Here is a 14451-nt window from a genome sequence, read left to right on the forward strand (position 1 = left end):
ATCTTGTTCACATGGGTTCAGCCAATAGAAAGACGGTTTCAGAGACAATCGCCTAAACTTAATATTTGGCCATTTGTACCTTGCTCATCCACTTGCTCTGATATTATAATGCAACCAAACCAAGTATACTTTTTCAGATTCTAACTGATCAGTGGTGGTAATTTCACATTATTATTTCTAATTAGAGAGAGAGAGAGAGAGGTGGGGACTGGGGAGGCTGTGGATTTCCATACCTTTTTAGGGTACGGATTAAGGTTTGTTTAGAATTTGGATTCAGATCGACAAATAGGCGTGGTAAGGCTTCCCTCGATTGTCGGACGAGATGTTGTGTTAATTAAAAAAAACAAAATCTTTACATATGGATATTGGATCTCATATATAATAACATATTAACCATTCACTCTGTAATGAACTCGGGTTGGAGATTTAAAAAATTACAAATAGGTCCTAAATAAAAAACTTATGGGAAAATTAATCTTTTAGTCCCTATAGTTTTCACTCATTTGTAATTCAGTCCTTATACTTTGACTTGGTGCAACTCAGTCCTTCTAATTTTGACTCTATTGTAACTCAGTCCTTGAAGTTTGACTTGTTGCAACTCGGTCCCTATAGGTTTGTCTATTTTATAATTTAGTCCTTGTGTTTTTGAAAAATAAAATTATATATCTAATAAAAGGAGGGACTAAATTATAAAATGGTTAAAACTATAGGGACCGAGTTGTAGCAAGTCAAATTTCAAAGACTGAGTTACAATTGAATCAAAACTAGAGGGACTGAGTTATACCGGGTCAAAGTATAGGGACTGAGTTACAAATGACTGAAAATTATAAGGACTAAAAGATTAATTTTCCCAAAACTTATTTATAAAGAAGTTTCATTAATTATTTACTCTGTACATAATATATATTGGTAACTAATGAGGTACACTTGAATCAGTGTACAATAAGGAACAAACTTGGCCATTTCTCTAGTCAGCAGGCTGCGAAGCCAGCAGCTTGCTTGTAAAGGCTTTCTATATTGAAAATAATTGTCAGTTCAGAGTAATATTTTGAACAGAATTACTTTAATAGAATTGGATAAAGAAAGTTATATTAACTGTCAGATATCAAAATATCAGAATCATTATGGTTTGAGGACTAATTAATTAACATCATAAATACATCACCCTCCAACTTGAGTTGACCTTTGATGTATTAATATATCCATGGGATACCTACATATGAAAGCCAGTTATTCTAGCATATATATGTGTTAAAAAAAAAAACACTTCACTTAATTATATGTATAATAAATTTGCATATTTAAGTAATGAAATTGAGAATAGATGGTCGACATCAAACATTTATTTTAAAACTTTTTAAAATGTGAAATTATTAATTTAAGTCTTCAATTGAAAATATAACGAACTTGTGAAATACGGGGGGAAAAATTCAAGTAGCTAGCTGCAAGGACACACGTTCAACCTTTGAGCAAGATCCAAGATTAAAAAAAAACAAAAGAAAACCTTTGAGCAAGATCTATTATGCATATACCTATTTTTAATTTTCTTTTTACAGTTGTACTAGGATGACGTGTCAGACATTTATACGTGGAAGGTTGTGAAAAAAAATGCTCGATTATTAAACGTACGATGATTTGACTCGATTCTCGGGTAAATAAATGTGAAAAGTACAGTATGAGATTGAGAACAGTAATTATTTTTTAAGACGGAATTCATACACACACACACAAATTGAACAATAATTAACATTATTTATAAGTCATGTTATAATCAGTAGGCTTAATCTATATATTATGATTTATTATCAAATGACACATGAATCATGAACTGTGCAGGGAGCTTGTATTGGATTTTGGGATTTTTTATTTTTATTTTTATGCACTCAGATTATTTGAATCCAAGTTTGATTTTATTAATCAACAAGTCAGCAACATGCAATAACAAATTTTAATGTAAAAAAAGACAATATGTTCATGGTATTTACTTGTTGTAGAGCTTTTGGATTTCTATTAAATTGTTTATATGGGACTGCTCAGTAAATTTTCCAGTAAATTTTTATCTTCAATTTATCTTGTAGAAAGAACCATATTGTTAGAGGAATAAATAGAATCAATAATGGGTGATTTAATGTTATGCTTTATTATTCTTTTCATTTTATTATCTATAAATTTGTTTAATGTAATATTTAAATACCTGCTTATGACTTTTCAATTAAAATTACTTTTGGATCAAGCGTTTACGGCTCTCTAATTTACAAATGCATAAAAAGTTCAGTTATATATACCTATTAATTTTGCAGATCGATATTGAATCTCATCAATAAATGTGTATATTACTATCTCTTATCCTAATTATAAGATTTTGTTTGTAGTCTACAAATAAAATCTTATAAATAGGACCGAAGGTAGTACTAATTAATTGAAATTTTGGGGATCAAATTCGTACGATTATTTTTTTAAGGGTAAGATTAAGAATTAATATTTTAACAAAATAAATTTACAAACTTTAATGTTTCGAAAGAAATAAACTAATGGAGTGTGATTATTCAGGCACTAAATCATTAATTTAATTTATTAATAATCCTTCCCCTCAGGTTGCTTCTCTTTCACCTCAGAATTCCTTTTGGTTTTACTTATAAAGGTCTTGCGAGATAGAAAATAGAGAGGCAAGAAGTTATGCTTGCACTGCCAAAACCACTGATCTAGCATACAAAATCTGGGGCTGTTGCTTTGGAATAAGTGGCTCTACCAAGTAAGAATTCAACTTTACCCCGAACTTTGTTTCGAATATTATCGATGCCTGTGATATGTTCAGTTAATTTCTATTTACAATTCGAGGAATCTTATTTCAGAAACCCTAAGTGCAAATTAGAAGGTGCCAGAGAATGGGAAGAGGGAAGATTTTGATCAAAAGGATTGACGATACTGCAAGCAGGCAAGTGACTTTCTCGAAAAGGAGAAAGGGATTGATGAAGAAGGCGAGAGAGCTGGCCATTCTTTGTGATGTAGAAGTTGGGCTCCTCATATTCTCCAGCACTGGAAGGCTTCATGAATATGCCAGCACCAGGTTCCTTATTTCATCTTCTACTTTCCATCCAAATATGCCCTTTTTTGGTGTGTGTTTAAACTGCTTCAGCGGAAAGTTTCCCTAATTAAATGGCTCATTTCTCTTGAAGCTAAGCTGTCAATAAAACACAAAAACCATAAATCAAATTGTTTATGTACTACCTCCGATTCTATTTATAAGCCCTCGTTTGTAATCTACAAACGAGGTCTTATACTTAAGATTGGAGGTAGTATGTGTGAATTGAGTCAATTCTTGCCTCAAGGAATTACTGATGATCTGATATATAAGTTAATGAAAGCCCATAGTATGCTGTCTTGGAACTTGGGAACTGATAATCATGCTTATGCTGATTTTGGCATTCTTTTTGTTGTGCTAACAGAAGAGGATTAATATTTACTGATGAACATAATTGATGTGCTCTTGATGAACTAGCTAGTGGCCAGAGAAGAACTGCTTAGACGATCTAGCTAGGTGGAAAGAGAGGGGACAAAATTTTTATTTTTTGACAGTATTTAATTTACATCTGGGGAAAAATCTTCTGTTCATCATCCATTCTTTCCCACGCATTTAGACTTAGCTTGTTCAAAAGATCAGAATATGATATTGATATTAAATTTAGAGAGTTGAAATGGAGTTTGTCTTCCTTTGCGTCTTCCTTTGCCTTCTATTCATTTCACTGTATACACACACCACACCTTGCCTTGAAATTCCAATTTCCCAGAAACTACAATATCACCAGAAGAAAACTCTGCGACTCTCTTATTTGCATCTTGGGTATTAAAAAGAAATCCTTCAAATTTTTATTAATTCATCCTATTTAATTTGAGACGTAGTCTAGCAATATATATCCAGACATTTTTTCCAATTTTAGAAAGGTTTCATAAAGCATGATTCAAATTTTCTAATCTTAACAAACTAACTGTAGCTGGCTATCGATTCAATATTTTCATGTCATAATTAGCTAGTCTTGTCAAGTCTTTAGACAATAATTTGGGATTTTTGAAACCGTTAGATCAACACTACCACTAGCTAGTTGCATCATAATAATCATGTCGCCACTACTTTTGGCTTATAACCTTGTAATATAATCAAACATACAAATCGATTCCTAATATAAAGAATATCCTGTTCATCATCAAACATAGATCGATCATGCATAGCCATCTATTAGCTTCTACTAAAGCGTGCAACTTTTGTCAGATAATTAACTTAATCTTGTGTATAAGTAATTAGCCTTTTGGAGCCACACAAAGCTTCTTAATTAATTGCTACCTGCCCCTCGTGTGATAGTAAAAGGTGACTAGTCGCATGACTGTAAAATCCGAGTCAAGTTAAGCCCATGGATGTATAGTGATGAAATCGTCGGTTTCTATTGGTTTGTTCCCTTTATATATATATATTTATACATATAACAGAGGAAATATGAAGGGTAATCAGCAAGTACTACTCTGATCCTATCTATATGACAGAGAAAAAAGATATTTTTTGGTCCTATTCATAGGATGTTAAGAGAATTTTTTGTATGAATGTACAATTTTACCTTTCATTTATGATTATATTGACTTTGTTTGCATAAAGTATGATGCATATTAAATATGAATAAAATTAGAAAGTTATTAAATTTTAAATGAGAGTTAATGAAATTTAAAATTTTTCTTAGTATGTGTGAAACATATTAAAAGTGATTTATAAATAGAATCAGAAAAGTATAAGGTTTTAAACAACTTATCTAATTATATATTAGGCTTCTGTAGAGTAAATAATAGCTAAGAGGACGTGTGAAAATTTAGATTGAAAAATCTCATCTTAGACCAAACGAAAATAGGACGGATGTTGCAATGAGTAAGTATGCTGAATATTATTGTTGTACTAATAAAATTCTGTGATTTACAATGTAAATCGTATATATGATTTTTAACGTGTCACAAAGTTACCAAATTAACGTTATCAATCGATGCTAAATTGATCGCGCAGCAAGATTTTCCCATTTAGATAGTGTCTAGGCCTCTTGTAAGTTGTATTGGAAAGAAACATATAATTTAGATAATTTCAAAAGTTGATTGCTGACAGATTATATGACGAATGAGTTTAGCTATAATCAACATTTAAGTCTGTTTCTCAATTTTTGAGTTGAATTTACTATTCCAGTATTTTATACATATATATTCCAATCAAATGGAATTTTATACTAGTATGTCATATTATTCTTTTTTTTTTACCATTGAATCTCGCTATCACTATTCACCAACATAGACATGCTTTCTGATTCTAATATGATGGCAAATGTGATAGATATTATACTTTTATAGTCCTCCGTTTTTATTTAAAAAAAACACTAAAATACCTTCAAAAATGCTAAAAAAACAAATTGGAGTGATTGAATTTCAAAATCCTAAAATCAGGCCCCTTGTAGTATTTTGAAATTTTAAAATATTACAAAATGACAACATTATCCTTACTTTTAGTGATTATTTTCATATAGTTATTGAGTACTCTAACTTTATTTTTAGCCACTTTTATTTTCAAAGTTCCGATGACTTTTTTTAGATAACTATTGACCACACAAGAATAGTAAATAACTAAACAAAAAGTAGTTATTAGATCTTCAACAACATCCAATGAATTTTTTGAATTTTTGAAGCAAAAGTAATCAACAGAGAAACTAGAGTAATTAATAGCTAAACAAAAGTAGTCACTAAGTCTTTAAAAATAAAAATAGTCAATCGTAATATCAAAGTAGCTAATAGTTAAATAAGAGTAGTCATTAGAGTTTTAAAAACAAATGTAGTCAATAGCTAAAAAAGAATAGTCAATACATAAGAAATAATAGTTACTAGAGTTCCAGCAACTGGCTATCGAAGTTCAGATGACATATCACTAGAGTTCTAGTGGCCAAACACTAGCAGGGCCGCTAGCACTAGAGCTTGGCAAAAACCAACTAAGGGTGTTAAGGTGGCAACATTAAAAGGAAAAAAAAAGGAAAAAAATGATAAGAGGCATTTGTATAATTTTGCAAGATTTAATTCCAATATAGTACAAGAGGGCTGAATTAAGATTTTGGAAATTCACTCACACTGATTTAATCTTTAGGAACTTTCAGGGTACTTTAATGCCTTTTTTCCTTTTTATTTCCTTCAGGATATAGTTTTCACTTTTCACTCTCCATTTTCATTTAAGGAAATGCTTTACGCGATAAGAAAGGAAGTCTAGCAAACAATCGTTATAACACACACCCACACACTTAGTTGATCTTTCTTTTGGTTAATTATTTCATATCAAATCATCTTACTTTCATCTCAAAATTTATGAAGTTGTCATTTTTTAATTCCCACTACCACAGTTTGAGGATTGTTGGTTCCAAATTGTTTGTAGAGAAATTCAGCTAAAAAAAAAATTGTTTGTAGAGAAATATTCAGGTATTTAAGCTTCTGTACTTAAACTGCTAAAGTGTTATGGTGAAGAAACTTATTATACTTATCAAATACGCAGAAGCTGGTGGATTTTCAATTTTAAAAATAACTTAAAAGTGTTTATAACAAGGTTTAGTAATAGGGAAAATGATGCATGAAAAATACCTAACGTTTAGAAATTAAAAGTTTTATATTTAGAGGATAAATGAGAAAAAGAATATAATTTTAAAAAAAGAAAAGAAAAGGAAAAGAGAAGTACACAAGCATTTTGGTTCTTTTGAGAAAAGAGAAGTACACATGCACTTTGGTTCTTTTGTTTCATCCTCGGCGGCACTGATGTAAAGGGTTTCAATCCCCCATTGTCCATTCCTCCTCATTGTTGGCAACTATGAATTAAAATTTATTTCTTAAGTACTGCAAAAATGATTGATAACTGCCTAACAAAGCCCTTATCATTTTAAATATCCCCTCTGATCATTTTACAATGTCACGTGTTAACTACTTTTTAAAAGATTATGAAAATTAGTAATTAAATGTCAAATTTTTATAATTTTTCAAAAGTACCCGTTAGAAAATGACAAAAAAGAAGTTAAAAATTAATAAATACTAAATAAAGAATGTCAACAAAAATTTGTTATCATTTACAAGTTCAGTGCTGTCAACACCAAATAAAATATTATCACCAAGCCTGATTTGGGATTTAATAATTTTTAGCTTTTTTCCCCTTACTCAGATTAAACTCATTACTTTTTAAACAAGTAAGGTCTTATAATTAGGATTGGAGGTAGTATATACTATCTTTGATTTTATTTACAAGTCTCTATCAACTAGTTTAATTTTTAACATAAATCCTTCTACCAAACACTAATGACTTATTTTTAAAAACAAGATCTAATAATTAGAATCGGACGTAGTATTATAAATGTTTTGTTTTTAGTTTTGCATTTTGTTAATCTTGGGATTCAAGATGATGATTGGCAAGTTGCAATTTGCAATAATCCCTACATTGACTCATATATATTGGTTTTGGAGTCATCATTGATGTAAGATATGATTATTTTAAGGGCACATCTGATGTTCCACAGACTATTGAACTTGCACATTGTTTGTTGATCATACACATATATGGTCTTCATAGATTATTGAAAATTTTATATGGGAAACCAACTGCCTAGGGCTACACACACTTTCATGGTGCGACATTCCGGGAATTGTGACAATTCTTTTATATATATGTGACCTGTAGCATAAAATCTGTGGTTGAGAGATACAACAGTTGCAAGGAGGAACATGAACGACTGATGAATCCAGAATCAGAGGTCAAGGTATATATGTGTGAGCTCCGTGTGTTCAACATGTGACTCCAGTAATATTGTCCATTCATCATATTGTTGAATAACTGAATTATGAAGTTACAAATCTTACAGTTCTGGAACCACTGGGAAGTAACAGAGACTTTTGGATTTTTCCCTGGACCAAGGATAATACAAGTTTTCTTTTGCTAATTAATTAGGCTATGGTCTCTATATAGTGCATATAAATTATGCATATATAGACATTAAACTATTTAGCCAAATGATAATCTAATAAGAAATTCACAGTGGCTAATGAGGAATATATGATCTGCAGCAAGACTTTAATCCATAACAAGGATTTTTGAGTTTATACTATGCCCATCTCATGATTGTAGAATTAAACTGCTGAAGCTCTCTCTCTTGAATTAACCAAATGATAAACCTCATCTCCTTTCACCTGCTTTCCATTATATTGTGTTATTATAATATGCATCGATTTACTTGGCACTTGACAGTTCTGGCAAAGGGAGGCAGAATTATTAACGCAGCAAGTACATAATCTTCAAGAAAACCATAGGTACAACACTTTCCCCTTTTTTGGTATTCAACGATTTCATAATTTTATTAAGTAAATAGGAGGATCGAAGGGAAAATTATAAAGCAGTTCAATATCTGACATTAGAGTATTAGCACACTACATCTTGACTATGTCAATGCGCGTATATATACATATATATATACTGCATTGAATCCTACCAATTTTCTGCGAAATAAATTATCGAGACTTCATTGTCACTGCAAACTCCACTTATAATTAATTAGTTAGAAAAAAACTGCTGTAGCTTCTAACATTTCCATGTTTATGATTTGTTGTTATATTAGAACTCGCTAGACAATTGTACTGTCAATATGTGAATTTGGCTTGAAATAAGATGCTCATCACAATGATACATATAGAACTGAAGACAAGTTCTACTACAGAATACTGCTAAAAGGAATGACAGTTAGTTAAACATTGCGATAATACATCAAGTAATTACAAAATTCCAAATAGTGACATATGGATATATGTATGCATGTGTGTATGAGAACACTAACGTTCTAGAGACACAGGAAGTTAATGGGAGAACAGCTTTATGGTTTGAGTGTTAAAAACCTTCTGGAGAATCAACTGGAGATAAGTCTCCGAGGTGTCCGCATGAAAAAGGTCAGATTCCTTCAAGCTAAGATATAACTCTGCAGGGATCAGTATCTAACAAGTTTATTAGTCAAATTTTCTGCAGGAACAAATTCTAAAAGAAGAAATCTACCACCTGAGGAGGAAGGTTTGTCTGAGTTGTGTAAATCTTCACAAAAAGTGCCCTAATTAATTAGCTTCAACGTTATTGTCATTGGACTGGCCTTGTTAAACTTTCTTATACAGGGAAACGCTGTCCATCAGCAAAATGTAGAACTCCATAAGAAGGTAAACCTCATTCAACAAGAAAACATGCAGCTATACAATGAGGTACCCTAATTACTCACATTAATTAATAAGATACTTCAACTTCAATTACGCCCACTTGGGCCACAAATTAAGAAGCCACAAAACTGACAATAAAAATCTCACTTTCATTGGTTAATTAATAACAATATGAAGCTTGATGTGTCAGGTTTATGCCACAACAGATGCGGCTGTAGCAAGCAGGAATGCTTTGCTGTCGTATGGTGTGCGTGCAGATCAAGAAGATCCACAAGCAATGACCCAACTTCAGTTATCGCAGCCTGAACCGGAAGCTCACGAGACATCAGGCAGCGCCACAAGATGAAGGTCACATCTAGTTTATGGTGAGTTAGATATATCTTAGCTCTCAGCATTGACCAAAGAAATAAGATGTGTTACATGACATTGCAGGATAATAAGCACACGGAAACAAGTTACTTAGTTCAATCGCAACAAAAATCCTAGGAAGACAAGAATATGTTTCGTCAAGATGAAGCAGATTAATCAGTACAGTGAAGATGTGCATGTAAATTTAAGGGGTATATGGAAAGAGTAGTATATCATGAGCAAGGGGCCTCTAATGCCTCACACTCTAATGCCTCAACCTTTCAAATGTAATTTTTGTTCTTTTTGTTAGATTTTATATAAAATGAGTGACATTTTGATATTTTATGGACAAAAGTGGATGCAGTTTTGAATTTTTTTATGATTTTTCAAAATAAAAGTAAAAATACACAATTTTAGAGTATTTTTATTTGAAAAATCATAAAAATTAAAAATGCACCATTTTTTATCTATAAGATCTCAAAATGTTGCTCATTTTATTTAATATCTAACAACACGCAGAAGAAAAACATTTGGAAGGTTGGAGCATTAGAGGCCCCTTGCCTGCATACGACATGTACGTAAACTTTTTAAATGATACAATTAAATGCTATCTAACAATGTGTGAGAGAGTTCATGCGAAATCTAACCCTGACTCTTTAATGTTAACCACATGAGATCATTTGTTTAAAAGCAAAATATTCGAGAATAGTCACAAATAAGCATAACTTCGCAGTTAAGTCTCTGTGTTCTTCAGCGAAGATCTTGGCAAGTGGAGGAGACTGGAGAGACAACTCCAGGAAATGGCTTTTTATTAATGGTTTCCAATAATGATAAATGTGGAGTTGTTGCGAAAGCATTAAAATAAGTGAAAATGTAATGGGACGAGATGTTTGGTTAATTAAAATTTATGTTCAGTGTTGACACGGCAACGTATCCAAATTCTCTATTGTTTAAACCGACTCTATTAATTATCTGGAGGAAAAAAAATCCTGCAATTAAAGTAACTCTTTGAGGCTACAATATAATAAGTGACTGTCGAGTTCAAGTTGCGATCCTTCTCCGCATAGAAAATGAAACTCCACGCTTCTGTCTAAAAACAGGAATAAAAAGAAAGTTCCGGCCAAAAAAGGGAATAAAAGAAGAAGAAAAACTATCCATAAGTCTCATATAAAAACAATAAATATACTAATCGAAAGAAAAGCATTAAATATAGACAAGTTTTAAAAAAAATTATATTTGCATGTTAAACTTTCACGTTTACAAGTCAAATTTTTATTATTTATAAGTCAAACTTATTTTAAAAAATATTTTTTAAAGTCTCTATGTATCTAATTTTGTTACATAAACCTGTAAGTAATTTTTCCGAAGGGAAAATTTCACGCTGCTGCCTTAAAAAAAAAAAAAAAAGAAGGAAAAAGAAAAGAAGAAGAAAGAAAAGAAAAAAGCAAAGGAGAAAAAAAAGACGAAAATTTCCTGCTTAAATGGTCTCACCACCTAGGCTTATATTCTTATTTAAGGTACGATTTTGTTTTTTTTTATCAATTAAAGGTACGATTTTGGGCTCAAAATTTCGGCCCTTGGGATATCACTTTTGCAATGAGTTAGCCCATTTAAGGGAAAAACGAACTCTTTGTTGATTTCTAATTTTAAAGGTTCCTTTTACCGCTTCCAAAACATTGGCTTCATTTATATGGTCTTTTGTTTTGAAAATTGTTGTCTTATCTTCAGAAATCAAAACGTGAACTATAATTATCTATATGATTAGGATTTTTTTTTTTTAAATAGCATACTATAATACAAGGTAACAACTTTTGTCCATGGGTGGGTCACGAAGAATCAGAGATTTAGCAATTTTTCTTTTGGTCAAAAAGGTCGGTTATTGAACTAAATTATTTTGTCCAAATTAAAGACGATCCTTCTAAAGACATCTATCTGCGTCCCCTCTGGTGGGGACCCACCTTCATTAATTTTATGTTATTTAATTAGCTTTTTATATACTATTCCCTTGATCCTTAAATATGACCTATTTAACTAATTTGATTAAATTAAAGAAGTTGGGTAGTTAAGTTAGTTAATTATAAAATATGACATGTTTTTTCCTAAAACACCATAATTATTTTCTTAATATCCTTTCTTTATTTTCTACTTGATTATGGTTAAGGGAGATCCATAGAAATAATTTAGGAAAAAATATAAATATGAGAAATAAGTCTTATATTTAGGATCAAAATCAACTCAATAATTAGATCATCTATTAAGGACCGAGGAGGAGTAGTATTTTTTGCCCCTTCACTTGAACACTCCATCATGATAAGTTGTTCATTTTAAGAAACAACAATTATGAAAACTGAAAAGGATGCTACAAACAATAATTTGTTGTTGAATATGAACTATTTGAGGTCAATTCACTTGATAGTTGATGTTTCTCCTAGTTGGCAGGGGTCATTGTTGTAATTATGAGTAAACCGGGTGGGTAGAAACTAATATACAGTTGCAAAATAATCTGACTTTGATTTGACAGTGAACTAAAGAAAATTAATTAAAAATTTTAAATCCTTGTCTTTCAAGTTTTAGAAAACTACAGTAAATTTGAAAAATACCTCAAAAATAATGGAACAATTACATGGATTGCTTCCAATTTGATGCTGCAGAAATCTAATTCAGGAAATAGCTGTCTCTTTACAGGGAAGGGAATTGTGAAAGGTAATTCACACAGTACATGAACACAATTCCCTCCTTCATATGTACACAATCCACGCCATTCTTCACAGTTCTTCAGAGTTCAGACCTTCATTCCACATTCTGCATTCCTCGTTGTCATCAACTGTTATTTCCATTATATATATATATATAGCTCGAAAAAGTATCTGCCTCACTTCTGCTGCATTTTCGGGAATCTGGGGAAGGAAGAAGCCAGACCACTACTCATCATTCTACTAGCTTAGCCTCAGCATCATGAAGACGATCCCACGTTCATACTTGGCACCGACAATCTAACCCATTAAGAGCAACATCTCTGTTCACCCACTCACACATGTACATCACCAACAAAATAAGACATCAAGCGAAGACGAACCGAAGACGAAACAAGAGATTAATCATATACAGATCCAGCTTATCTGCAGATGAAGCATGTCTATGTATAGACATGGAACAGTCACAGATTAATGGCAATATAATTAACTAGGAGTTATATATAGAAAAGCCACACCAATCTTGAAAGATGAAGGAGAGGCGTCTGGGTTGATCGTCTAGATGAGAGCCATCGTCGAAAATTCTGGGAGTAGCTGACAGGATCGTATTGAAACGATGGAGGTTTGGATCCATGGAAATTCTTATTGCTTTCTCTCATAAACTTCCTGAGGAGATTTCTCCACCCGCGGCTCCTCTTGGCGGCACTACCATTCTGGGGGATGCGAGAATAGTTAAAGTCGTCGTGGGCCACCGGTATGCACGACGGCGACATCATGCAGCCGCCGCCGGAGAAGTAGGAGGATCGATGCCCTACTCTCAGATTTCTATCCATTGGAACAGAGATTGATGGGAGTGAGATATGTTTTCGGTTCAGCTGCTGGTTGACGAGTGTTTTGAAGTTTTGATGAAAGATATGATGAGTCCGATGTGGTCACAGTTATTAGGGTCCATAGCTAGCCCTAGTAGATTTCAGGCTACCACCATTTCATTTATTTTTACATCTTCTCTTTTTCACGTCATAAACTACGTAATCCTAAACATATGTTAAGTAGGATCGATCATCTTAAAATGTATTAATTATTTATTAAAATATAATAATTTTTTATTCTATCCTATTTATTATATATTATAAAAAAATAACTATTTATACTATTATAAATAAAGGACAAAATAGTAAATTCATACTAAAAATTAATGAAGTGACTTATAAATATAACTAAAAAAATTTTCTCTCTATATCTTATAATAGGATTAGAGAAGTATATATTATAATATTCAAATTACAATCTAATTAACCTACATATATGATTCATGCATATGATAATTACCAAAAAATCTAAATAATAAATAAGCAGTTATTATTTTTAACTCTAAAACTTGTTATCTTGCTGACTGCTTCTCCCTTAATTTTATGTGTGTTAGTGTCCCACTCCTTTTAAAAAATCTTATATCTTTTGGGTTATGAGTTCAAGTAGAATATAATATAAGGGAAAAAATTAACGTTTAAATCCCTATTAAAAAATATCTATATTTAATATTTAACGGTATCTTAAATATAATTATTTTTACTAGGAGAATAGCAGTGCATAGGGGGAAAAAAAGAAAAGAAATATATATATAAGAAGCAGACGGCTCCATCGGCCTCCATTCCCACAGGCCCATGTCCAACAGTAACCGTTGCGCAGCCACTGATCGTCCGACGCTCCATCATTCGATTCCAAATCAATAATGTCTCACAATATATCGCATGTGGTCCTTTTTTTTTTTTTAAAATATCGTCATTCATATATATATGTTTAATAATTATCCATTATACACAATTAGCTTAAGCCACCTAGCTAGGTAGTAGGAATCACCTAGAAGTTAATATGAGTGTCTAATACTAACATATGATTGAGGAGTAAAAACCTTTTCTCATAACTGAAAAATTATTGTTGCTCTTAAGATGAGTAACTTATTTGGGCAACTCAGGTGGATTATACTAAATTAAATATTTTAAATATAAGATTTATGGAATGAAAGAAATTAAATTGAGAATGATGAAAATAATAAAAGAAATTCATATAAAGATGAAGTTTTTGATTGAAAATGTGTGCCAAAGCTGCCTCCTTCTCGGGTTGAATTATTTATACAATCTATTTATTGAGTTTACATTGACAGTGAAATTTGGTAATG

At 31.6% G+C, this 14451-nt stretch overlaps 2 protein-coding genes across 2 annotated transcripts; one reads left to right on the forward strand and one right to left on the reverse strand.

Annotated features, from left to right (window-relative positions):
• Positions 1–2885: 2885 nt before the first annotated feature.
• LOC114714063 (MADS-box transcription factor 23-like) lies at positions 2886–9580 on the forward strand. The gene is made up of 7 exons (XM_028898751.1): positions 2886–3067; positions 7724–7802; positions 8288–8349; positions 8886–8979; positions 9056–9097; positions 9196–9279; positions 9425–9580. The coding sequence occupies exons 1-7, from the start codon at positions 2886–2888 to the stop codon at positions 9578–9580; spliced, it is 699 nt and encodes a 232-aa protein (XP_028754584.1).
• A 2456-nt stretch (positions 9581–12036) lies between these two features.
• On the reverse strand, positions 12037–13196 carry LOC114714109 (uncharacterized). The gene is made up of 2 exons (XM_028898803.1): positions 12794–13196; positions 12037–12609 (listed from the first exon to the last, which is right to left on the reverse strand). Exons 1-2 carry the CDS (start codon positions 13106–13108, stop codon positions 12556–12558), a joined length of 369 nt encoding a protein of 122 aa, XP_028754636.1. The 5' UTR covers positions 13109–13196; the 3' UTR covers positions 12037–12555.
• Positions 13197–14451: the final 1255 nt, after the last annotated feature.

The sequence above is a fragment of the Neltuma alba genome, unplaced genomic scaffold (genome assembly GCF_004799145.2).
Source record: "Neltuma alba isolate B1F8T4 unplaced genomic scaffold, ASM479914v2 tig00011485_pilon, whole genome shotgun sequence".
NCBI classification, from domain to species: Eukaryota; Viridiplantae; Streptophyta; class Magnoliopsida; order Fabales; family Fabaceae; genus Neltuma; species Neltuma alba.